The sequence below is a fragment of the Conger conger genome, chromosome 12 (genome assembly GCF_963514075.1).
Source record: "Conger conger chromosome 12, fConCon1.1, whole genome shotgun sequence".
NCBI lineage: Eukaryota > Metazoa > Chordata > Actinopteri > Anguilliformes > Congridae > Conger > Conger conger.
In genome coordinates this window covers 15,670,675-15,698,494 of record NC_083771.1, presented here as the reverse complement: position 1 = coordinate 15,698,494, position 27,820 = coordinate 15,670,675, and the positions used below count along the sequence as shown (strand labels likewise).

General features: G+C 43.3%; 1 protein-coding gene across 1 annotated transcript; it reads right to left on the bottom strand.

Annotated features, from left to right (window-relative positions):
• Nucleotides 1-45: 45 nt before the first annotated feature.
• Nucleotides 46-27,662, bottom strand: LOC133141508 (anthrax toxin receptor 1-like). The gene is made up of 18 exons (XM_061262078.1): nt 27,568-27,662; nt 17,849-17,920; nt 17,541-17,612; nt 16,669-16,750; nt 16,457-16,490; nt 16,080-16,159; nt 15,385-15,453; nt 14,202-14,282; nt 13,632-13,692; nt 12,113-12,211; nt 9,972-10,041; nt 9,238-9,316; nt 8,503-8,598; nt 5,295-5,336; nt 3,301-3,396; nt 3,000-3,167; nt 1,776-1,856; nt 46-396 (listed from the first exon to the last, which is right to left on the bottom strand). The coding sequence occupies exons 1-18, from the start codon at nt 27,660-27,662 to the stop codon at nt 46-48; spliced, it is 1,728 nt and encodes a 575-aa protein (XP_061118062.1).
• Between the last annotated feature and the right edge of the window lie 158 nt (nt 27,663-27,820).

The following is a 27,820-nucleotide window of genomic DNA, read 5'->3' as shown; positions in this document are numbered from 1 at the left end:
CCACATGGTTAATTTCCCATATGATAAAAGGCAAAAAGGTAATCCTTAAGGTGATGGGCGTGGTGGAGGCCGGTCAGGGGGTGGGGCCCTGCAGGTCGGGGGTGCCTGAGGCGGCGGGGGCAAATGGGCAGGTGATGCAGGGGGCGTTGATGGTGGTGGAGAGGGTGGTGGCAGAGGCATGGCGAAATCTAGGGAGCTCTGAGGCGGGGCGCGGGTTAGCGGAAGTGTGTAATAGATTGAGGAGGGGGGTGGAGTTTTGGGCAGGGGGGGCAGTGTGGCGGTGGGGGAGGCTGGGGGGTAGTGGGTGTAGTTCAGTGAAATGGAGGGGTTGTGGTTGTAGAATGGGTAGCGGGAGGGTGGGCTGGATTTCACTCTTGTGAAGTTAATGCAACGGCCCTGCGGGGAGAGAGAGAGAGAGATAGAGAGAGAGAGCAGGATTTAAGTATACACAACGTACAATGCTTTGCAATACTTGTTACTATTATTCTAGACTCGCCATGTCCGTATCAGATATCAGTATTGTCACCTCCCTGGCATTCTGCTGGCCATTCAGATATAGAGTTGTCCTCTGGAGAAAGATTTGCCATTCTGCCAACACACACCCAAACCTGCCTCCAGCAGTGGGCATTACAGCAGGGTGGCTGTAGCAGCAGTCACTGCTCCCAGTCTCTAAAACTCATACTGAATGAATGATCCATCCATCCATCCATTATCCTAACCCGCTTATCCTGAACAGGGTCGCAGGGGGGCTGGAGCCTATCCCAGCATACATTGGGCGAAAGGCAGGAATACAGCCTGGACAGGTCGCTAGTCCATCGCCGCAAATTATTGATGAGTCATGAGTCAGCTTTTTTTCCGCTGTGATAGATGTGTGGAAATTATAGCAAGTCTGACCACACTCTGGGGTCTGTTCCAGACCCCATTTTATATCAGTGAGCATGTAAATATATTCTCTAAATATGTCATTATTATTCACTATGATTATAAATAAGCATAATAAAAAGCTTGTGAATGGAAAGTGGAAAGTGTTTGAATTGTTGATGGAGGTTGCCACGTAGAGCGAAGTGCAAACACTTTTTGTTTTCAGGATAAAAATGGTAATATACTTTAATAAGCAAAATAAAGTATTTGCCATGTCATAATACCCATAATATCAGAATGTATAAGCTAGGTAATGTTTTTTTTTTTTTTTTGATTATGAAAATATGTGCTTCATCTTCCTGGCAAGTTTGCAACCATTCCATGTTCACGCCTTTTTATTGTTGCCCTTACAGTGCTAAGTGGTATGTTTAACCGTTTATGTATTCTTGATCCCTATTTACAGGCTTGTATTGCTCAATTATCACCAGTGTCTTCTAAATGGACTGTTCTTTGGCTTTTCCCATGCTGATGGTTCACAAAGGGATTTTGCATGCTTGTCACCTCATTTTTATATGCTAGTGAAACAGGAAGTGTTGAAATGACCCAATAAGCTGTCAGTGAGAACTGTATTAGGTGTTTTTTAGACTACATTTTTAGACTTCTACTGCTGTAGCCTATCCACTTAAGAGTTATGATGTGGTGTGTGTTCAGAGATGCTCTTCTGCATACCACTGTTGTAATGTGTGGTTATTTGCGTTACTGTCACCTTCCTGTCAGCTTTGACCAGTCTGGCCATTCTCCTCTGACGTTTCTCATTAACAATCCATTTGGTTAAAATCCATGAATGCAAAAAAATATCTGCATCAACTAATGAATGCAGCTTCTGTAGATACAGTGATGGCTGGTTGTCTCACCTTGTCTCCAGGATGTGGTCTCATCACAGACACGCGGTCATAACCTTTCCTCGCCAAAACCCACAGTGCATCCAGCTTACCCTTGAGTCAGATACAGAGTACAGAGCAATTAAACATCATTCTGAATGCCATATTGTTTTTTAATTCCTTTATCCTTATATTCCAACATCCTTTATTCTTTTATCCCTACTCTCCAATCCCAAGCCTGTCAATTAAATTCAGTTCAATGAAATAAACTTTATTAATCCCAGATTAGTTGCTGGGTATATCTTTCAATCAACATAAAAGGACAGTACATACAGTAGTAAACGCAATAACCTAACATCACATACAACTACAGAAAAACAGGTATGCAAGTAAATAAACAGGTGAAAAGTGCAAAGACAAAAAAGTGTTGCAAAAGGTATGGAGTATGTATGTATGTATGTATGTACACCTAAAAAAATCTAAAGCCAACTGTCCAATTATTTTTGCTCCCCTAAAATGGGGTAACTTTGTAGAAAAAGCAATGTAATTCCTATAGGGATCACCTGATATTGGTATAAATACACTCAAATTATAGGAGACAGGCTGCAATTTAACTTCATATTCATTGTTTCAAATTCAATGTACTGGAGTGCAGAGCCAAAGTAACAGAAATTGCATTGAGTTGCATTGTTTTGAGTTTTAACAGTGTGTTGTCTCCAGTATTCAGTGTGGTGATTTTCAGCAGTGACAGACGTGCAGAGCAGTGTGTGACAAGCTTAGTCTGCTTCCGGAATGGCTAATTATAAACAGGCCTGAGCTGGACTTAGGATCCTGGAGTACCACAGTTACGAAACACATTTCTTTCCTCTCCTCTCTAGCAGCCACTGGAGCCCAGTAGCAAATTTGTAATGAGCAAAACAGGCAGCCAGAAAGAAAGAAAATATCAGATTTAGAAAATTACATTTTCTTTCTGCTTTAGTATCATGTGGTGTAATGTATGTCTTACATTCTTCTGCTGTCTGTTTGGCCAGACTTCCGTCTAGATGAACAAAGTATTTATAGAAAGTGGACTGTGAGGAGCTGTGTGTGTGTGTGTGTGTGTGCATGTGAGTGTGTGTGTGTGTATTTTTGTTCCAAAGATCTGCACCCACACGTTCACTGATCTAACATACAATCTAGAACCTCTAGATTGATTATACAATCCCTCTTCCTACCCTACCCTACCCCCTGCCTACCCCACCCGAATCCGGACCATACCTTGATCGGGGAGTACCATTTCCGAGGCTGCAGTGGCTTACGCATGCCGTTGTTGAGGGTACGGACTGGGGGCATCTCATACTCCTGCTCCGGCATCTTCACCTGAGCATTCCGTGCCTTCTCCAGTTTCGACCCCTCGTCAGTGGAGCCCTTATCCCCCCAACGCACCTGGACAAACCCCATCCATCATTACATCACAGTGCTCACCCCCCCAAACTCTTCCCCACTCCCTCTGCCATGCATCAAAAACATCACACCCTCCTATCCAAATTCACCCCTCCCTTCGTCCTCCTAACCTTACCTCCATTCTTTTAATCCCACCCACACCTCTGCCCCCATAGTAGGAGGCATCCACTGTTGGCCATTTCTTTTTGGGCATCCCATCTTCCTCCTCATCCTAGAACAAGAGAGGTTCATGAATGATTTTAGAAGCGACAATGCAATGTCCATCACAGACTTACATCATCCAACTATAAAAAAGCAAAGAAAAACCATGATTAGTTTAAATCACCTCCATCCACTTAAAAGGGGCAGTTCACCCAAACATGAAATGAAAGTATGCTTCCACTTACCCAGAGTACTATCTATTCATCCAGAAAAATTTTCTGAGATGTGACACATTTTCTAGATTTGATAGCGTTTTTAAATGCTGGTCACCTGTGAGGGAGCGGGGTCACAAGGGCCGCTCGTTTTCTCACTAAAAATTTACACAACCTGTCACATCTCTTTCCAAATATGATGCCACACCGAACAGCAACAGAAGCAGCTCAGATATGTACATTTTATTTTTCATTTTTTTTATTTTTCTCCAAATTTGGTAGCCAATTATACCCCATCTAATCCAATTAGTATTAGCTGGGGGATACATCGCCCACACCCCATCCCTCGGCAGCCCGAAGGAGAGCAACACGCCTTCTTCAAGCCGCTTCATCTCATGCTCGTGACCATGATTCCCCGGGGTGCTGTTGCACGCGGCGATCCGCTAACCCTGCCCAATCCCTCCGTCCGATTATGCTGCTCCACGAGAGCCTTTTGGCAGGACCGGGAATCAAACCCCGGTCCTCGGTGTGCAACTGCAACACACTGCAACCACTGCTGCAGTTGCACACCGAGGACCGGCTATGTCAGCACAAGCAGTTGATTTTACCAGGCTCAGACAAACAGACGCGTGCTGTTAGGGGGTCCTACCTGAGATGGCATTCTGTATCTCAGTCAGAGTGGACATTGGCACTTGTTATGGTTACAGTCTGAGGGGGGCATCCACACACTTGAACAGTACCTTAACAGGATGGCCCACCTGGCATTCCCACATATTAACTAAATAATGTATAGTGCAATTTATATTCTTGACAAGCATTTTGGATTTTCAAAGGCTGTCAAAGAGATATATGTCTGTAATTGAGCAGGGGCAAGAATGATTAAAGAATATAATGAATAAATACAGAGCGAACATCTAGATGAAGGACGATTTCGCCATCTCTCTTTGTATTCCTGCCCTCTTTAAGGATGGCAGGAATACAAAAAGGGGAAAGAGAGGATGCGATGCAATGAGAAGAAGGGAAGCAGATGAAACAGGTGTGAGTAAAATCCAGAAACAAAGACAGAGGAAGGGAATGAGTGGGAAGGTGAGAGAAAAGGACATAGAATAACAGAGAAGAAAGGGCTCAAACTGAAGTTGTAAAGGGAGAAAGGGGAATATAGAGGGGTAGGGAAAGTGGGAGGACCGCTATGACTTCATCTCTGTATCACCAGTGCAGGCTCTCGATTGGCTGAAGCTGAGAGCCTTGGAAGACAGATTAAACTCTTGGCATTTCCTGTTTTTTAGGGAGCAGGAGGAGGGAGACAGAGTGTAGGGGCGAGAGAAGGAAGACAGAGAAAGGGTGGAAGGAAAATAACCAGCAACTTTCTTTGTTATTGTACTGAACTGTCTGTGAAATTAGTTATAATAATAATAATACAGAATAATACATATTATTATTATTATTATTATTATTATTATTATTATTATTATTATTATATAGCACATTTTATACATTAAAATGAAGCTCAAATATAATATAAAATAAAATATCATGAAGTAAAACATGATAAAGCATAGTAAGCATAGAATGACAAAATATAGTATATACAATTAAGTTTGAGCATTAAATCATAAAAGCATACAGTATATCATTGAAACGGTAAAAAGAAAGAGTAAATAATTTCAGTTCAAGTTGTTGTTCTTCTGCCTTGGTGCGGTCAGAAGACATGTCTCTGGAGGAGCAGAGTAGTAGAATAGCACCCACAGACTCTCACCGAACTGTCCTCTATCACTGGGGGAGGAGGCTCACGGATGATCTGTTAGAAGAGAGAGACAACCACACATTCTAATTTGGTAAGGCATGCTCTCTTTCATTATACAACAAAAGAACAGGAGCATGGGGACACAGAATGAGATGGAAAAACAAGATAGGGAGAATATTGAGTGAGTGGTTACAAGTGAACCATATTTCATATGTCAGCACGTACAATACAATATTCTACAAAAGTCCACATAATTGTATCACAAATCAGAAAATGTAAATCCCATTTTTAGCCCTTTTTAGTAAAGAGCTCAGTGGATGAAGGAACCACAGTAATTCAAAATACTGTAAATGAAATATGAAGCCTGATGTGTTTTTGAGAGAGAGGAGAGAGGCAGGCCGAGAGTCTGAGTAGCTATGGAAAACATCTGCTGTCTCTGTTGAAGTCACATACATCTGGCACAAAATCATTGATGAAAAAAAATCAGCACGTGGTTTGTTGGAGCAAATCCTGTATGGTCTTCCAGTCCTCTCTGCTTGCTAAGCAGTTGCTTACTGGCTATGTGATGTTGTGTGTTAGTGCACTAGAATGGGATAATAAAAATCCTGGACAATAGGGCCTCATAACCTAACTGGACCGCTTCTCCCTCTGCTCATTCCTCAAAGCTTACTTCCCCAGCTCAAACAGAAGCCTGAATCCCATTGAAAGCCTAAAAAACATTTTGTTCCAGGCAGAGAGACAAAAAAAAAAAGAATTAAATAGAAGTATTAGTATTAGAATTCATGAAAATGAAGTATTAGCGTGATTCTGGGGATGGAGAAATGAAGATCAGCCTCTCCATTTGGGGCTTCTGAGAAGGGTTGCACCAGCTTAAGTTAAGTTGGAATGCAAAGGAATGCAACGCTCACACAACAGGCTTAGTAGCTACTAGTTAGTTTTCTACTAGCCAACTATTAAATGTGGTTGCACCGTGTGTCCTTAGCACAAAACGTAGCTCGCTGGCCGTAAGCTCTTTGTAAAGTAATGTGCAGTCACACAAAATTATGTAAATGTCGATTGATCCAATCAGTGAACTCCATGATATGGAACGGACCAGACATAACCTGTAACCATAGCGACCGATATTGACTCCTGTATGCTTTCCCCATAGGCTATAAATAGAGGCTACCTGGATACTGTAGATGTGAAAAGAGCATAACATTAAACTGTAGAGGCTACATGGATGCCTGTTTCTACCAAACTAAATGAAATCTCAACCCAGTTATACTCAGAACACTGGCAAGGTTTCAAACAATTCTACGGTCAGGTTCCAGAACAATAGACCCAGTAGTGAGATCACAGAGGTGAGTTCAAAGTCTTTATTATCTTGTAGGCAGAGTATTGATAGCCAGCGAACAGAATCAGCAGAGAGTTTGTTAATGAAAGTTCAGGCAAAGGGTCGATAACAAACAGGCAAGTCAAACAAAAACCGAATCCAGAAACAAAGTCAATAAGCCAAAATGGGTCAAGAAACTACGGGTCGAAACAAAACAGAAGGATTAAGTAAGAGGCAGAAGTCTAAGACAAAGGTTTTTAATAACACACTGGAATTTTGGACGGATCAGGACTTAAGCGGTGACAGAGGAGTATCCGTGGCTGGTCATAGGAGTCCATACAGGCTGGGCGTCTGAGAAATGAGAAATGTATTCATAAAGAAAGGCTTTATAAATATCCCGCCTTTTCATTATTTTCTCCCTCGGTTGTGCCACTCTGCTGACAAATGCAGGCGATGACAGACACCCACCTCCTGTTCTTTCATAAAACCCACTTGGGACTCCTTACACAGCAAAATGACTTCTGCAAAACCAACTATGATAGAGTACATTACACTGATATGTATGGGGTTGTATAGGGATATGCATACAGCTGTTTTATCGATGACCCCAGGGGCTCTGACTGCAGGGTTGGCTGGGCCCCCTCTCCCTGCACTTCAACTGAGCTCCCTTAGGAAATATCCAGCTGTGTAAATAATAATAAGCACACATGGAAGTTCGGATAATTTAACCAGGACGAGGGGAAAAAGTTTAAGATTAGCCCTGGGGTCTCCAAGTGGTCCGATCAGAATAAAAGCAGGGTTTTTTTTTGCAGGCTTCTGGCAACATTGCTGACCCATCCTTTTCCCAGGGGTCCACAGGTTCTATACACTGTGTTACCCCATAAAATACAGCTTTTCATCCCAAAGACTTTCCCTAAACTGATCAGATCCCCCAGACTGAGCAGGATTTTTTTGCTGCTGTTCTCTGCGCACCCACAATAGCAGGAATCTTGTTTGATTGATGGTTGACTGATTTTGGGTTGTTTGCTAAAGACGAGCAGGAAGCCCTGTGTTTAGCACACTTTGTCCTTTACTCCAAAAGCACTTGCTTGTTTTTCTTAACTGGCCCCTAACAGAACCTATAGAGCAAACTCTCCCCAGGATGTACCGGTTTAGTCTGAGCAACGCACTTACGTTCCTTCCTTCAGGATTTTGTTACGGAACATTCTGTGTGCTGATCCAGCACAGGAAATGACATCGTGTCTGGACCTTCAGGCGGGCGCAGGCAGAAAGGATGTAATTTAATGGAAACATTAGCCTCGTCTTACCATCCTCCTCAAACTGCTCTCTGTACAGTACCCACCGTCATGGTTGTGTCTGATCCCCCAGCTCTGTGCCTGTCCCCTCTGATCCCCCAGCTCTGTGCATGCTCCCTCTGTGTTTCCAGCTTTGTGCCTGCTCCCTCTGTGTTTCCAGCTTTGTGCATGCCCCCTCTGTGTTTCCCCAGCTCTGTGCCTATCCCCTCTGTGTTTCCAGCTCTGTGCCTATCCCCTCTGTGTTTCCAGCTCTGTGCCTGCCCCCTCTGTGTTTCCCCAGCTCTGTGCCTATCCCCTCTGTGTTTCCAGCTCTGTGCCTATCCCCTCTGTGTTTCCAGCTCTGTGCCTGCCCCCTCTGTGTTTCCCCAGCTCTGTGCCTATCCCCTCTGTGTTTCCAGCTCTGTGCCTATCCCCTCTGTGTTTCCAGCTCTGTGCCTGCCCCCTCTGTGTTTCCCCAGCTCTGTGCCTATCCCCTCTGTGTTTCCAGCTCTGTGCCTATCCCCTCTGTGTTTCCAGCTCTCTGCCTATCCCCTCTGTGTTTCACCAGCTCTGTGCATGCCCCCTCTGTGTTTCACCAGCTCTGTGCATGCTCCCTCTGTGGCAGACTCACCACAGTGCAGCATAGAGGCCAGAACCACCAGAGCACGGCCAGGACCAGCAGGAGCAGGAGGACCAGCAGGGCTACAGCCAGGATCGTCCCGTCAGACTGGGGGGAATGAGGGGCAGAGAGGGGGAATGAGGGCCACAGAGGGAGAGTGAGGGGCAGAGAGGGGGAATGAGGGCCGAGTGAGGGAGAGTGAGGGGCAGAGAGGGAGAGTGAGGGGTAGAATGAGGGAGAGTGAGGGGCAGAGAGGGAGAGTGAGGGGCAGAATGAGGGAGAGTGAGGGGTAGAGAGGGGGAATGAGGGGAAGAGTGAGGGAGAGTGCGGGGCAGAATGAGGGAGAGTGAGGGGCAGAATGAGGGACGGTGAGGGGGAAGTAAAGGAATGAAAGGAACGGGGTGAAAAGGGGGAAGGAAGAGAAAAATTGTGATGACAGAGGGGGTGGAGGGATTAAGGGAGAGAAAAAGGGGGAGTTGGGAAAAGAGGGTGGATAAAGGAGTATGTGTTGTAAAAGTATGCAGGAAGGACAAGAGTTGGGCAGGAGTGAGATTTTGAATGTGACACATGTAACTTTTGTATTGTGAATCAAAGAGAAACAGAACCTCCTGTCATTAAGAAACAGAAAAGACGAAGGGAACACACAAACTGGCCAGAGGTTAGTCCATTGAAATATTGAAAGATGGTTGAACAGGAAGTGATGCGTGGAATGGGTGTATCGTGGGTTTTTTTCTGATGTTAGCTTACACAGCCGGTGGTGGTGATGGTGACTGAGCTGGATATAAAGCTCAGGCCGTTGTTCAAGCTGACGTGGAGGGTGGCTGACCTGAGAGAGAGAAGAGAGGAAAGAAAACACAGATCTGTTGTTGCTGGTTGCTGTTGTTGCTGAGACGTTTTCTTCAGATTATGAAATATGGAATATGTATATGTAACAGAGTTAGAAATGGGATTCATGTAAATGTGAATTTTGCCCGAAGTGAGGAACCCCAGCCTGTATTTGTTCTGGAGCCACCTGTGATGTTTTGGGTCATCGCATATCGCGCTGTATGTACCTCCGGTGTTGCCGTACCTCCCTCAGCAGCTCTGTGTCTCTCTGCTGAGAGGTAAACCTGATATGCGGTGACCAGAAGACTACAGTTGTGTTGTCTTTGCATTGTCTTCTACAGAGAGAGCCAATAAATGGTTAAGAGCAGTATGGAGTCATCGTCTCATCTCTGACCAAATGAGAACCGTTACATATACTTGGACAGGGTTTGACTACCCTATAGACTGGAATGCGATGTTGTGTATGGGATGTCTGACACAGTTTATAGGGTATTATAGTGTGTGGCAGGTGTGCTCCGATCTGGGCCTTCAGGCCAGTACTAACCCTGGGACTCACTCCAATCGCTTATTTAACGGGCTGAAAAGAAAACCAACAGTGCTGCCAGATTTTGAGTTGTGAGGTGTGGTTCAAATGCGGAGAACAACGTGTCACCCACGTTCCCACTTCCTGCATGACAGGGGCTGGACAAAGCAGGTAGGTGTCCTTCACCACCAACGGCCTCTCCACTGAGGGCAGGAAGTGAAAGAGAGATGGCAGTTAAGCTTCGCGTGATCATGTGTCCCTGCACATAATTTTCATCCTTTGTCCTGCATTTTGAAGAAAAATAGAAAAAGTATGGTTTCTGCACTTATACATTAAACAATCCACATTTGATTATTATCCAAAAATAATCTCTGCCATTCTCGGCTGCTTAGGAGCTCTCGCTCCTCCTCTTAACTGTGTTATTTTAAGCCATTTTGGCCAGGACTCCCTTGTAATAGTGATGCAAATCTCAATGGGACTATTTCATGGTAAAATAAAGTGAAATAAATAAAAAGTAACATAATGATGAGAACAGGCCATTCAGCACAGCAATGCTCACCGTTTCCTACCACTAAAGTGTGCCCACAATGGGGTGAAAATATTTGGATTTTACTTATTTACTCCAGCTAACTCAATTATCCTGCTTTGTAATTCCAGTATCTCCAGGATGGATGCATTTTCAACCTACAGTTGACAGCCAGAAGAGACAAAGTCACAGCAGTGGAGATAGTGTGTACCCATCACACCCGTTCATACCGGTCAGCTGACTGTGGTAGCCAACTACTCATTTTGCCGAATTCCGAGATTCCAAAGAAAATATTCTGTCATACAAAAAGCTATTTATTTTTGTATTTCCTCCTAAATAACATTGAAACATGAAAATAAAAGTATTGAAATAAAACTGTATTGTTTTCCTATACTTTTGAACATAACATATTTTCTATGCTGCTTATTATATGCAGCTTTTCTTCTTAATTTTTTGAAGGTGTCAATAACTCTGTAAGCCGTTATGGGTAATGTTGACATCTGGAATTATAAAGCTTCAAAATGACCAATATTGAGTTTATGCACAAAGCAGTTAAATAAATGACTACCTTTCTGTTATTATTATTGGAAAATGAGAATGATTAAATGGGATAGCATATAACTGGTGTTGTGTGGAAAAATTCTTCTCTCCTACTGCCTCGCTTCCAAGACTCCTTCCCTGCGGAAACTCCACCCCACTTTGGCCCGTTTATGCGCTGAAAATTCTCTGCCTATTAGACGATCAGCAGTCAGCATGGCCGCTCGCCATTTGAGCTTACTTAAGTGAAATTCCAGGCAGCGGGAATAGGGGAGGGGCAAAGGTGCAAAGGAGGATAAACACTGAAGCTTTGGCTTAAAGCACAAAACCACCCACAGCAGAAGAGTCTCACTGAGCTGATGACTGAACCATTCCGCACTAGCGTTGAGAAGTGCAGCAATCAGCACAGAGGGAGTGAACAATGCTGGAAATCACATCCATTCTTTCATGTATGTTTTGACTTTTTATTCAGACTATTAAATATGAAATGTGTACGGTGGGATCCAGAATTATTGGCACCCTTAATGAAAGGAAGAAAAAAAGCTGCATATAAGAAAAAACACGGATACTAATCTATATGTCATATTCAAACATATTGGAAAACGATATACTTTTATTTCAATGTATTTACTGTCATGTTTCTATACTCAATGTTTTTTAAGTAGTCTCATTTTTCTCAGAAAATCATAGGTGTCGAAGTTATTGGCACCACGAACAATTATTGTAGATAAAATCAATTGGCAAACTGGCAATACATTTTTACTGAATTTAATTAACCCCTTAAGTATCACCCCTTTTCTTAACACAAGCTTGAAAATTACATTTGGATTCTCCAAGAGGATACAAGGAAACAAGGTGTAAAATACTGCATTTTGCTTGGTCAGATAGCACTATTTATGATTCATGGACGTGGACTTGACAGGGAGAAATGGAATAGAGGAGTGAAGTCTGGCTGCTATCAGCAGTAAATGAATCATTTGTTGTTTCGCTGATGCTTTTATCCAATGCAATTTACAATCGGTTAAACTAAGCAGGAGGCAATTCCCCCTGGAGAAATTGCTCAAGGTCCTTGCTCAAGGGCCTAACAGCTGTGCGGGTCTTATTGTGGCTACACCCGGGCTTGAACCACCAACCTTCTGGGTCCCAGTCATATACCTTCAGGTTGCTCCATTGCCCTGAGAAGCTTTGAGTGAGTAACTTTCTCAACTTACTCAAAGTCAGGGAGTCATTTATGCGGAAGCTGCAGAGGACCAGGTCTGCACTGCGAGCATGGAGAAAGCCATTTCCCCTCACCACCACCTGGAAGGACTCTGGGTGAGAAAGAAGAAGAAGTGACAAAGAAAAAAGTTAAAATGAGCCGACTCCATCTGTTAGCATGCCTTGATACAGGCCATAACATGCCTTGATACAGGCCATAACATGCCTTGATACAGGCCATATGGTTTCCTCCTCTCAGGTTGAACATCCTGTCTGTCTGTTTGTCTCCTCTTTTTTCTAGACCTAGTCAGCTGCTGTCTGACTCCATGTGCACGCCTTATTGTGATTTTACTTTAAAAGGATAAAATGCCATTTTTTCCCATAGATCTACACTCAATGACCCATAATGACGAAGTGAAAACATGTTTTTATACATTTCTGCTAATTTATTAAAATTATTTTGTATTATTTATTAAACACACCTGTGCATATAAGGTCCCAGAATTCACACTGCACGTCAAGACAAAAACCAAGCCATGAAGTCCAATGAACTCTATGTAGACCTCCATGATAAAATTGTGGCAAGGCATAGATCAGGGCAAGGGTATGAAGCCACTTCTAATGCCTTAAGTGTACCCTGGAGTACAGTGGCCTCAGTAATTGTGGAATGGAAGTTTGGAACCACCAGGACTCTCGTAGAGTTGGCCATCCGGCCAAACTGAGTAACCCGGCAAGAAGGACCACAGTCAGGGAGGTAAGCAAGAAGCTTCCGAAGTCCTCACCAGAGATGAGAGAACCTACCAAAAGGACAACCATGTCAGCAGCACATCAATCAGGCCTTCATGGTGGAGTGGCTAGATGGAAGCCACTCTTGAATAAAAAGCATATAACAGCCCGTTTGGAGTTTGCCAAACGCCGTTTAAAGGACTGAGTGCATGAGGAAAAAGATTATCTGGTCTGATGAGACGAGAATTGAACTCTTTGGGCAGAATACCAAGCACTATGTCTGGTGAACACCAGGCACTGCACATCACCTGACTAATACCATCCCTACGGTGAAGCATGGTGGTGGCAGCATCATGCTATAGGGGTGCTTCTCAGCGGCAGGGACATGGTGATTGGTCAGAATTGAGGGAAGGATGAATGCAGCCAATTTTTACACATTTCAGTGTATAATTTTTAATACATTTCCAAAAATGTCTTAAAAACATGTTTCATGTAATTATTGGTCATTGAGTGCAATAAAGTGTGCAAAATGTTAAGGGGTCTGAATACTTTCTGAAGCCACTGTACACGTTATAGGCAGTCATCTGAACACACATATGACAATAGTGTTGGAAGCTGCTCTGTGTTTCTTTCATAAAGCCTCTTGATTTCCTTCAGAGCATAAAACCTGACTGAGTAAGATAGAGCCTGACTTACCTCCTGCACAGATTGGGTAAAATAGAGCCTGACTCACCTCCTGCACAGATTAGGTAAAATAGAGCCTGACTTACCTCCTGCACAGATTGGGTAAGATAGAGCCTGACTTACCTCCTGCACAGATGGAGGAAGGCTCTGCTGCCAAGATCTCAATGCAGGACCTCTTCATGATCTGCACGATAAGGAGTTAGGAGGAGTGGACAGATAGTGCCCAGGCAGATTAGCATTCAGTGTTACTCATTGCTTATGTTGTCATCCAGACCATATTTCCCCATAAATCCCTGCAATCTTTCAACTGATCCAAAGATCATTACCATGTTATTAACCCTCAAGCATCGCAAGCAGACAGACCCCAATAATCCTGAGATCTCCTGTGTTCAGTGATGGAGACAGGCTGTCTCATAGAAGTGACTGAATCAGATTTTGATTGCTCATGTTCGCGTGTGATAACCGCTGTCCCATCACTGTTCCGTTCCACTATAAAGGCAGACTCTCTCCATCGTAGACAAAACATTCTGTCTTTTCTTTCACATCTAATTGTTTTTTTACAAAGTGTCAAGCAATGGATAGAGAACACATGTCCCTTTCGCAGTTCAATATGGATGTCTAGGGACCCCAACTGCTGTCCAACACCTCGCAGACCAGGAACCTCTCCTGGTCCCAGTCAAACAACCCTCTTACCGAATCGATGATCCCTTGGAGGGCCTCAAAGCCATCATTCACAGGAAACACATGATCTTGGCTGTCTGCGATTGTCGCGAGCTGATGAGAGAGAATGAGAAAAACACTGATACAGAACACAGAAGCCCCAGAAGATGCAATCCCACATTCCCATGCTCAGTGTCCCTCTCTGCACCCTGCATTCCCACATTCCCATGCTCAGTGTCCCTCTCTGCACCCTGCATTCCCACATTCCCATGCTCAGTGTCCCTCTCTGGACCCTGTATTCCCACATTCCCATGCTCAGTGTCTCTGGACCCTGTATTCCCACATTCCCATGCTCAGTCTCCCTCTCTGCACCCTGCATTCCCACATTCCCATGCTCAGTCTCCCTCTCTGGACCCTGTATTCCCACATTCCCATGCTCAGTGTCTCTCTCTGGACCCTGTATTCCCACATTCCCATGCTCAGTGTCCCTCTCTGGACCCTGTATTCCCACATTCCCATGCTCAGTGTCTCTGGACCCTGTATTCCCACATTCCCATGCTCAGTGTCTCTCTCTGGACCCTGTATTCCCACATTCCCATGCTCAGTGTCCCTCTCTGGACCCTGTATTCCCACATTCCCATGCTCAGTGTCTCTGGACCCTGTATTCCCACATTCCCATGCTCAGTGTCTCTCTCTGGACCCTGTATTCCCACATTCCCATGCTCAGTGTCTCTCTCTGGACCCTGTATTCCCACATTCCCATGCTCAGTGTCCCTCTCTGGACCCTGTATTCCCACATTCCCATGTTCAGCGTCTCTCTCTGGACCCTGTATTCCCACATTCCCATGCTCAGCATCCCTCTCTGGACCCTGTATTCCCACATTCCCATGCTCAGCGTCTCTGGACCCTGTATTCCCACATTCCCATGCTCAGCGTCTCTGGACCCTGTATTCCCACATTCCCATGCTCAGCGTCTCTGGACCCTGTCGGTCTAAAACAAATGTAACGGCCAAGTGTTCTACTTCTGCCAAACACGTTATCTCATACACCATGACAGTAGAGTACACCTCCCACCCAATAAACCAGACCAATATACCTGATTGGCATTGAAGTCTCTCACTCATTTACTGTACCCAGTTCAATGGTTAAAAACACAGCTAAATGCAAAAAAAAAATGGTTTGCCTAGATTTGAATTGTAACTCAAAGGTAGTGCACCTGCGTTTCGTTGAAGTCCTTTACTCCAACGCAGTAAACGATGGCCCCCAGCTGGCGTGCACGGCTGGCCTTGGATCACAGACACAATTTATATTATTTAAACTGAGACTTTTAAAAGGTAGAGCTGCAAACCACTGTTTGGTAATAGTATCTCACACACAAGTTCCATAGTCTGATGGTGTAAGCTTCCTGACATTATACAGAATAACTTCAGTTACAGTCAAGAGAAAAAATAAATGTATTTTATTAATGAAAAGGGCCTTTTCTGCCGTGCTCTGTCCGATCCGGCAGTCGTCACGCGGCCTGGTTCTGTTTGCTTGTTCAGCATTTCTTCAGGGGTTTGCAGTATGGAAAGCAGATGTGTGGCCAGTAAGCCAGGTATGTGTCATCTTTCAGAGGAAGGACAGACACACATGTACAGTTCCAACCATTGCATGTGTATTTCAGTAGGGCTTTTTGTCCATGTTACTCATAGCTATAATATGTTCTACCATTACTATTAAACCGTGATGATGGGCTTTTTTGAGGAAACCATTTACTTTGCTACATATTAATCCCCTTTATGTTTCTACATGTGCTTTTAAGTTATTTTTATTTTCACTACCATTTATTTTGTTACACAATGTACCTGTGTATTGACACGTTCACATGTTCACACGTTCACATGTGCACATGTTCACATTCATGCATGCTACCTCTCTCTCTGCCAGGTCGAACTGATCCACGCGAAGCTCTCCGTCTGTCAAAGCAATGATGACACTTGCTGTGCGGTATGCTGTATCCACAGGAACAGACCAGAGTAAACATCAGGCCCTGCTTGACTCAACAAGTACTGTATATACCATCTGGCCCATGCTCTGGATCTCAGAGAAAGAATCCCACACTGTTCTTATGCAATGAGCCCACCAAAAGTAGAATTGTTCCAAACACCGTCCTTATGCAATGAGCCCACCAAAAGTAGAATTGTACCAGACACTCTCTGTATGCAATGAGTACACCAAAAGTAGAATTATGCCAAACACTGTCTGTATGCAATGAGCCCACAAAAAGTAGAATTGTACCAAACACTTACCATCTGTGTTTCCATAGTATATCTGCTCACTGGCCTGCAGGAAGTAAAGGATGGATTTAGGGGCTTTTCTCAGCCTTTTCATGGATTTTCTTTTTTTGTGTGACAATTTTGGCTCATTTCTCACTCTCACTGTAACCTGATGAAGAACAGTGACCATGTCCACCTCTTGGTCAATTTCAAAAGCCATGGCAGTACCACTGCAGACCCCTCACCTTCTGTAAACCCTTGTCCATGAAGGTGTCTCCTCCTGGCTGCACCATCTGGAGCTCATGTAGCTTTACGCGAATCTTTTCCCTACACAGACAGACCGACAGACAGACAGACAGACAGATGAGCAGGTGCACAAACACAAATAAGGTAGGTGGCAAGACAGGCCTATGTCACAGCCTGCAGCAGCATGGAGGAAGTCAGTGATGTTGCTCAGAATTTGGGATTTGGGCTCTATGTGTAAAACAGTGGAATCCTCCATTCCAGGGCACTGGAAAAACAGTCTTATTTGTGCTAGTGCAGTGTGTGCATCACTGGAAGCATATCTAAGTAGGCTGGACTAGTGGTGTTGGAACGCACATACTGGAATGGAACAGCAGGAAAATGTGCAATGGCTGAAAATAGCTTCTCCTTTCAAAGCCAGAGTGCACTCTGTGTGCAGGATCATATACTCACAGAGCACGTTTCTCCAACACACTAACATACCAGCAGGTTACTGTTCCAGTTGATTAGCCCATGTTGAAGCAAGTATGCTAAGATTGAGCGCAGTGGGGAGTAAGTCGTATGTGGAACATTTCAGCAATGAGTGGAGACTTGCTGTTTTACCCCTTAAAGTCCCAGGGATAATCAGCTGCAGTATTGGTGTGAAGCTCAATTTCTCCTGCATGGCCCCTTTGTCCAGGTGATATATATGTCATTTAATTGTTTCAAGCTAATAAGATTTTTTTAACAATGCACTAGTGGTTGAATGTCCAGGAATCCCAAAAAGAATTGTAAGTGATAAAAAGGTGTATATTATCGGTCCAGTGGTAACCTGTTTCCTGTTTTCTCTTAAAATGCATCAGTCAGTACCCTCCTGCATGCTTTGTATCCTCACCTGTCATCTGTCAGCTCCATGAGGACCCTGCCCTTGGTGGAAAACACGATGAAGGACATACGCAGCTGTGGACTGGGAAGAACACAGGCCATCACATGGGAGCTCTGTTCTGTAGACCAACACTACGTACCCATGCCTTCTTTCATTGGTAATAAATACTTTTTTAAAACTTTTTTTTAAAGCTTCCTGGAGAATGTTGACTAAACTGCACATACCCTTACCCAATACCTTTCTCTGTGTATTGACAGTAGCTGCCCAGTATCGCACAAGGACCTGGATTTTACTTCTGACCTGGATTTCCCTCTTACCTTATGAATCTATGCGCCAGATGGTTGACAAAGTAGTATATTTCAGTCCAGTGGTGCTGAACACTGCCAGATCTGTAGAGAGAGAAGGGACTCACTTTTACAGACAACTTTTACAGAGTGAAACATCCGCAGCACAAGTGTAAAGGAGTGCAAACATTGTTCAGTGTAGAAAAGCAGGGCTTATTGAGCATGTTTTATAAGGGTGCAGGATGTCCAACACTGGCCCACAACAGTCAACAGACTTCCATTGTAACTCACAACAATACTGCTTTCTTTGGTGTAAACTGACGATCTTTAAGACAAGCAGAAATAGAGGTTATGGCATTACATTACATTAATGGCATTTGGCAGACGCTCTTATCCAGAGCGACGTACCATTGATTAGACTATCCAGGAGACAATCCTCCCCTGGAGCAATGCATGGTTAAGGGCCTTGCTCAAGGGCCCAGTGGCTGTGCGGATCTTATTGTGGCTACTCTAGGGATCGAACCACTAACCTTGCAGGTTCCAGTCACGTGCCTTAACCACTACACTACAGGCCGCCTGTTCAATAGCAGCACTAGCTTCTGGGATATGATGTAAACGCAAGTGAAATGGATCTTTTGGGGGGAATTTTTGGATGGAAGGGAGTTGATTTGACTGATGTTAAATGAGGTTGGGAGACACAGGGCTGCAGAATACACGACACTGTGTGAAAGGATATTGATTGGAGGGGAATGAAAAAATGACAGACATTTTATCTCAATACATGTCCACTGGTGCCCAATCACGTAAAAAAGATTTATAAAGACGTATACATTTTATGGAATATATACTTTTAGACATGTTCATGTCTTTTTCCACACTTTTTCTTTCAGCTTGTCTTTATAAAGTGCATCGAAGGTCATGAAGTCTTCTCTCATTCAGTATTCATATGAGGGTTGCACAAATGAAATAGATCTTAACTATAAAGGGGAACAGACATAAGATGGCAGCTTATCTAACATTGCTTTGTAAAAGAACAATAACATATGTGTCTCCACTGCAAGTATACACTCTCTCTAGTTTTCAGAAAAAAATAGATTACTAAATAAAAAACATTTAAACATGAGAGTAAGTGTATTGATAGAAAGTATAGAAATATAGTTGTCCTGTATGTTTGAACATAAAATATAGATCATTATCCATGTTATTTATTATAAGCAGTCTTATTTTTATTAAGGGTGCCAATACATCTGGAGCCCACTGTATAGCATTGTTAATTGCTCAAGTGCCTCCTGCTGGCCATCTGGGTGCCTGTAGCTTGCTATCTCTGCTCATGTGTATGAGTGGGTCTCCTCTGCTCATGTGTAGGAGTGGGTCTCCTCAGCTCATGTGTATGAGTGGGTCTCCTCTGCTCATGTGTATGAGTGGGTCTCTGCTCATGTGTATGAGTGGGTCTCCTCTGCTCATGTGTAGGAGTGGGTCTCCTCAGCTCATGTGTATGAGTGGGTCTCCTCTGCTCATGTGTATGAGTGGGTCTCTGCTCATGTGTATGAGTGGTTCTCCTCTGCTCATGTGTATGAGTGGGTCTCCTCTGCTCATGTGTATGAAAGGGTCTACTCCACTCCTGCTTGGAATGTGTGTAGCTTGAGGATGTGGTGTAAAAAGAAGCAGCTGGCTTCATTCTCAAGCCAGCAGCAAGGGCCATATATGCGCATGCTTATACATAGTTTGCAAATCGGACATTACAAATTTGGGTGGGATGGGGAAATTGAATTGATTGAAAACACATTTCCTTAAAAGTGCAGAGAGATTCCTCACAATATTCTCTGCATCCCTCTGCCATATGTTTGCAGTGTTCTGTGGTTCTTTATGTTCCTACCCATTCTTTCTCCCTGTATATGTCAGTCCTTGCTACTATGGGAAACATGACTGCTCTGCCATTTTCTTAAAAAATTAGCTCAGCTATTATGGGAATCCTCTATAGTACCCAGGGGACCAGGGTTTGGCTGACCTTTTCTTGACACAAGCTTGAAAATGACACACCCAATATGAAATTGATACTATTCTTGAACCCACAGGTATAATCCTGGTCTCTTCTTGAAGGTAACTCTTTTGGGTTTGTTTTCCAAGAGTCAGAATTACTCCAAATATTACAAAAACAAAGTACAGTTTTCTCACTGAAAAGATTTTCTGTTTTTGACTGGATACAGATTATTGTAGCAGTGGCTGTGGCTGCTTAGAAACACAGGGCAGCCACAGCCACAACATGAAAATATCACCAAAAATGAGCATTCTCTATTGTTTTTTCTAAGCTATGTCTATGCAGTTTTCCAAAAAGAACATTTGGAGACTCCAAAAGGACACATGGATACTAAATGATATTTTAGGTCTTATGCTGCATTTTGCTTACTAAACTATACAACACATTTTATCCAAGTATTTGCAGTTCCCCCCTGTGGGTCACTCTGCCCCCCCCCCCACCCACATGTCACTCTGCCCCACCAACCTGTCACTCTGCCCTTACCCCCCCCCCCACACTTGTCACTCTGCCCCCCCCCCCCACCTGTTACAAAAAATAAGTATAATAATCATAAAAATGCCATCTTGTATACTCATATATTAACACATATTTACCAACACGATGATGTTAATAAGATAATAGGTTAGTACAGGACAATAAATAATTAATAAGGCATTTGTATTTGGTATCAAGAAAATATTTATTAATAATGGCATGCCAATTGTAGGGAAAATTGTAGGGAACCTATACGTTTCAGCTTAGCCTATTATTTTATAGTCCTGTAAGGGAACATAGACTGCTCACACATTAGTTGGAGGCAGCCCTTCCATAGACTGCACACACATTAGTCTGAAGCAGCACTTCCATAGAGAACCTCAGCTCTTTCCCACATTTCATTTTAAGAATTGTCAAAATGGTATTGATTGTGATGGTAATCCTGGAAGATTTTGGGAAAACTGTTAAAGGGCTAAATAATGTACAGGCTCTAGCAATTAATCTAATTTCATATTTGCAAAAAAGAGGACAAGGGTGGGGCTGCTATTTCCTTGTTTATCTATAGTCTATAGAACAAGCAAAACCTGACTGGACAATTTAAGTTATAAAATTTCCAGGAAAAAAGAGGATGTCAGGTCAGCCAACTTGAGTCAATAATTCATTCACAACAATGTCATGGCCTTATTTAACACTAGAAAGGTCAGGTGTTTCTTTTCTTACTACCTAGAAGCTTTCTAGTGTTAAAGGCATGGTGTGCATCAATATTTACCATGAAAATATTCAAAAATAACTGTGCTAAAGCATATCTATGATGCACTAGCAATCTGCCTTGTGATATTGAGGATGATTTTATGCCCACACATGATATGTTGCACATGCTATTTAGTTAGATAATTCTGAGGGCACATCAGAGTCTATTTCAGCATTTGTGCTCTTCAGCAAAAAATGTTAAGCATGCATAATGACAATTTGCATATTTCATTTCACATTTTCAAAGTCAATCTTCTGGAGTTATTGAATGTACATTTAACTTAACTTAAATGTAAATGCTTTTCTCTCTCCCTCTCCTTTTTTCCTTCCCTCTGTCTCACTTTTATTCCCACCCCTTTTTCCATTGTTATGGAGCCATGAGCTTGAGTTCAGACACAGCTTCCAGAGCACAGACACAGCTGCCAGAGTTCAGACACAGCTGCCAGAGCACAGACACAGCTTCCAGAGTTCAGACACAGCTGCAGGGTGCAGACACAGCTTCCAGAGCACAGACACAGCTTCCAGAGTTCAGACACAGCTGCCAGAGTACAGACATAGCTGCCAGAGCACAGACACAGCTTTCAGAGTACAGACACAGCTTCCAGAGCACAGACACAGCTGCCAGAGTACAGACACAGCTGCCAGAGTGCAGTGCTGGAACAGCTGGCTCAAACGGAGAAAAGGTCTGAGAGAGAGTGAGGGGGGGAGAGAGAGAGAGCCCAGCAATGCCAAGAGCTAAGCAAAGGAAAGAGTCTCCTCACACAGCTGGTCCTGAGGCTCAGTTCACTAATCACCCCGAAAACTTTAAAGCCTCCGGACAGCATCACCATGAATTCAATCAGAGTCAACCAAATTATAACACAAGACAAACAAAACTACATCACAACACAAACAAAAATACAAAGCAAAATGCAATGCTATTTGGCCCTAAATAGACAGTACACCATGGCAGATCATCTGACCACGGTGACTGACAAATGACTAAGAGCTACGTTGATGAAGTACAGGCTCAGTGAACACAGCCTTGCCAAACATGGCTTCCCAAGGAGGAAAGGCTGTGTGAGCACTGCCAACTCAATGGAGCTGAGACAGAACTGCATTTTCTCACAAAATGTGAAAAAGACATGAAAATTAGACATATATACTTTCCAAAAATTAATCAGTGACACCCCCAATTTAAACATCTGCTGGATAAAAATAAACTCCCCTTCCTCTTAGGAGAGGAGAAGAAGTGCCGTCAACTGGTGGCAGAATACGTCACTGCCTGCCAGTGTCTTGGAGTGACATGAAGCACAACAAATATGTATTGCCCAAACTTCTTTCATTCATTCATTCATTATCCTAACCTGCTTATCTTGAACAGGGTCGCAGGGGGGCTGGAGCCTATCCCAGCATACATTGGGCGAAAGGCAGGAATACCCTGGACAGGTCGCCAGTCCATCGCAGGGCACACACACCATTCACTCACACACTCATACCTACGGGCAATTTAGACTCTCCAGTCAGCCTAACCTGACCTGCATGTTTTTGGACTGTGGGAGGAAACCCACGCAAACATGGAGAACATGTAAACTCCACACAGAGAGGCCCTGGCCGACAGGGATTCGAACCCAGGACCTCCTTGCTGTGAGGCTGCAGTGCTAACCACTGCACCATCCGTGCCGCCCCAAACTTCTTTTTTTAAGTTAATTTGTTGTATTGGAGGAGCTGGAGAGGAGAGGAAAGAATGCATTTTTTAAGCCAGTGCAGCAGAGCTGGGGGTAAATTGTGAAAAGTGACAGACGGAGACAAAAAAATAACTACGAAAAGGAGAGAGTTTAGAGACACAAAGAAACAAGCAGTTCCAACTTCAATTCTTCAAGGCTGCTTGTAAGGTCGTATCCAGGAGGGCCATTGTGCACAGTATTAAATTGGCCGCCTGTAGTGTAGTGGTTAAGATACATGACTGGGACCCGCAAGGTCAGTGGTTCAATCCCCGGTGTAGCCACAATAAGATCCGCTTGGCTGTTGGGCCCTTGAGCAAGGCCCTTAACCCTGCATTGCTCCAGGGGCAGATTGTCTCCTACGTAGTCTAATCAACTGTATTTTGCTCTGGATAAGAGCGTCTACCAGATGCCGTTAATGTAATGTAAATCCTTTGCACTAATTACCTTGAATGGAGGTCCCCTTCAAAACAATTGGCATGGACCTCATTGGACCAGAGTGGAGCACAAAAGGACATCGCTTTGTGTAAGTCCTAGAAGACTATGCCACCCAATATCCAGAGGTAGTCCCCTTCCACAATATATCTGCTCAGACTATTGTGGAGGCGCTCTCCCATGTGAGAATTCCAATAGAGATTCTCACAGATCAAGGCACCTCCTTTACGTCATGGACCCTGAAAGAGCTGTACAAATTGTTGGACGTCTGGTCTATTGGAACCAGCATCTACCACCCTCAAATCGGCGGCGGGTGGAGCGGTTCAATAAGACATTGAAGACAATGATTTGTAAGTTTGTCTCCACCGATGTGGAAAGAAAAATTGGGATAAACAAATTGACCCCATGCTGTTTGCCTTAAGAGAGGTTCCCCAAGCCTCCATGGTCTTTTCCTCCTTTGAATTGTTGTATTGGCGAAGGCCCCGTGGAATTTTGGACCTGTTAAAAGAAACTTGGGAAAAGAGTCCAAGCCGCAGTAAAAATGAAATTCAATACATGTTTCACCTGCAAGCACAGCTGCACTCACGAGGTCAAATTGTACTTGACCGTGCTCAAGAATGTCAGTAACGGCAATACAACAGGGGAGCGTAAGAGCAAATATTTAAACCAGGAGGCAAAATTCTGGTATTACTACCGTCATCAGCATCCAAATCAGTCGCAAAATGGCAAGGATCGTTTGAGGATACACAACGTATAGGAGCTGTAGACCATGAGGTTATTCGTTCTGATAGGGGAGGGGCACATCAGATGTTTCATCTAAAATTACTAAAGTTGTGGAGAGCGCTAGCCACACTGGATGTCATGTCAGATGAGCTGGGACCGGAAATTTGCAATCTGAATACAACTTGTCCGGTAGCTCGGTTGCAGCAAGACTTTGTTTGACTTTGACTTGTTTTCTCACCCCTACTAGGAAGAACAAACCTTCTAGAACACCACATACATACCACCCTGGGCACCATAGTTTGAAGTCTCCTGTATCAATTACCTGAACACAAGAAATAAGTGGTGCAGGAAAAATTGGGCAAGATGCTGAGCATGGAGTAATAGAGGAATTGCACAGTGATTGGTGCAGTCCCATCTTTTCCCAGCCATTGTTCCCTAGACTGATGGGTCTGTTCTATTCTGCAGGGATTACTGAAAGGTAAACACAGTTTCAAAATTAGATTTGAAAGGCTAGCAATTGCCTGGAGCCGATTGTCTCCATCACGCTGCCACAATATCTTGCAACTGTTCTTTTGTTAATAAAACGTATTGTAGCCCATTAAGGACTACAAACAAAACGGCCATTAGGAAAGGTAGGTTGCAAACCAAGAAGCCTCTATATCAATCGCAATATACTAATTAAAGGAATTCCAAGCGTAAGTGTAATGTTAATATTGTAAATGTTAACATTCCAAAATGTATATGTATGGCCATCTCAGTCTCCACAATTCAATCCCATCAAAAATCTATGGTCTGAACTGAACAGGGTGTCCATAAGTACAAACCCAAGGACATTGAAGAAACGTTATGCATGAAGGAATGGTCAAAAATCCCTTCAAATGTGTTCTCTAATCTTATCACAAATGGGAAATAGGAAAAGACTCATCTTTGCCATCTTTGCCTCAGCATCAAAGATAATGGTTTTTCAAAGAAGAATATTTCAATGCTATGAATTCAGAGGTGTCAATATGAATAATTTGATGGCTTTTAAAATCAAAATTCCATAACCCTCAGGCTACAAACAGGGTATTGGTAGTTTGGCCTTGTCTCTTTCATTAACAGCCTGTTTTCACACCAGCTTCTGCAGTGAAGTGAGACAGGCATGGATTGTTCACAGTTCACACGTCTTCGTGCCGTTGAATCCTCTGCTGCTGGAATTGGAACAGTTTGTCTCTGGAGTTTAAGGTTTTGGCGCCACAGAAACTGCTGCCTGTCAGCAACTGGAAAATTAATCAAAAGCTGTCTACAAATTACAGAATTATTATTATAGAAAAAAATAGAGGGATAGAGAGGGTGGGGTGAGGAGAGAGAGAGGGTAAGAGTAACAGACAGAGGGAGAGTGAGATAAACAGACAGAGAAACAGAGACAGAGAGAAGGTTAGTGAGAGTAAGAGATGGGGGGTGAAAATAGCGGGTGGGGGGGTGAAAATAGCGGGTGGGGGGGTCCCACACAGACTGAAGGGTGTAGAAGATCACAAACTGACTGCGTTCGTCTCCCCAGATCACCTGCAGCAACCCAGTGGAATTGGATGGATTAATACTTTATTATGTCACTCTCTCTGCAAAAGTGCATTATAAATGAAGGATCCTTCTGAATTGACTCTTGAGAGCAAGAGTCATTCTGTGGCCTCAACTGAGCCCACAATCAGTGAGAAGTTATAGTATGACCTGTCATTTAACTGGGCTTTAGTGCCAACTTACACAGTAACTGTTGGTACACTTCCAAAACAGCATACTCTCCAACTCTCTATTGGCTCTCTATTGGAGTGAGATCATTCCTCTCAATTGGCTTCCCACCTTCAAAGCAGTGTCAACGAGTTCACTTCGTAACCAAAATGCACAGAGACTGCAATTCCCAGCTGACTTCGAAACCAACAGACATTGTGTGACTTGTGAAAACCAGAGATGCTTTATTTCTTTCTTTATTTTAAAGCCAATAAGTAATTTATGATTACAGCTGATGCAAAGTAACCCCTTAAGTATCTCCCATTTTCTTTATACAAGCTTGAAAGTTACATGCCCAAAGTAAAATGGCTACTATTCGTAATCCTGGTGTCTTGTGAAAGGTAATACTTTGGGGTTTGTTTGTAAGTATTACTAAATCAAAGTTACAGAAGCTCAAACACAATGGAAGTTGAAGATTTTTTCTCACTGAAAAGATTTTGTTTTTGAGTGGATACAGATTATTGTAGTGGTGCCTGGCGCACTTAGAAACACAATCTTCTAGGCAGTTTTCCAAAAAAGACATTTGAAGACTCCAAAAGGACACATGGAAACTAAATTATATTGTGGGTCTCATGACGTGTAAAATACTGTATTTTGCTGACTAAACTAGACAACAATTTTTACCCTGAAAAAAAAGCATTTGCACTTCCCCCACCTGCCACCCTCCCCCAACCTATCCCTCTCCATGTGATCTCTTCTGATAGTAGCGAGGTTGAGAAGATTGTAAAAATAAGTATACTACAACATTTTATATACTAATATATTCATTGATGTCCTTTGATTGATGTCTATGTCAAATACCCAGCCCCCATCAACAAGTCAAACACATTCCACAACTTCACATGTTATTTATTAATCAAACACAGGCTGGCTCCTTATTTATGAGCATACTGAATAATAATAAAATATTTTGATAATGTATTTTGATTATCACTGATATAAATGATGAAAAAGCTCAAAGGTGTTCTCACTGCCTTCCTCAAAAATATTCACTTGAGAATACTCGAGAGGCTAGAGACAAAAGATTCCTTGGAAGTCCCCCAAAGGAAGTCCTCTATTTAGATGTAGGCATCGCAAATTTGTTGTAAAACATCAACCTTTTTGGCCATAAAATCTCAAGAACAGTTTTTACTGAAGTGTAACAGTCTTGAAAATGCTAGTTTCCTTACGTAGGCAAAAAAAGTGCTATTTTGTTTTATGAAAGCCTTACAAACTATACACCATGGGAAACATAATGTCACTAGCTAAAATGCTTCAAGGCTCAGCTGAAGTTATACTGTATTTTTTGCTCACAGATGGGAATCACGCCTTTACTGTGCAAATGGGTACTGGTCCGATACTGGTCAGATAAACTTATACGTGGGCTCTTTGTGTTCCAGAGAGCCTATAAAAATTGTAGATTTTGTACAAGTAATTTTGTATTCTATCGACGTTTCTCTGAGTTAACACATCTTTAGATTAGCATTAATCTTTCGCTGGACCCTTGCTGTGAAAATGTCACTGACATTACCTTGATTTCGTGAAATATATCGATTTCCAAAATGCAGAGAAGGCGAGGTCCCCCCATGCTTGTTTTGCCACCCACATGTGACAAAATAAAGAACTGTTGTTTTGAAATAGGTTATACAGATAGAACCGTGAGTTTTAATGCTTTCAAACGGTACATCAATGATGGCAAATTTCACAATTATAGAAAGGAATGAATGCTAAAAATCCCCATACCGGCCCAGCCCTGGTGAGACTTAAGGGGTTAATGAATGTAAAATGTAAAACATAGGACCCAAACCCCTGTTTGTGTCTCCCCACACAGACGTCCTCCATAACCAGGCTCTATGTTGGTGGGACGGAGACGGGACTGAACTCACTTGTCTAGGACGAAGTAGAGGTCAAATCCACCGTAGCAGGAGGACCCAGCATCCTGGCTTTGTCCGGCACTGGCGGTCACTAGCACCATCAGCATGGTGCAAAGTGTCAGCGTGAGGTGGGACCCCTCTAGTGGACCGGAGGTCATTGTGCTGGGTGAACGGGAGCCTGAGTATCCCCAATGGAGTCACCCCCAAAATAAAAACCAAAAACCCACAAAATGCAGCCGCTGTCAGAAATCCTTCAGTGGTCTGT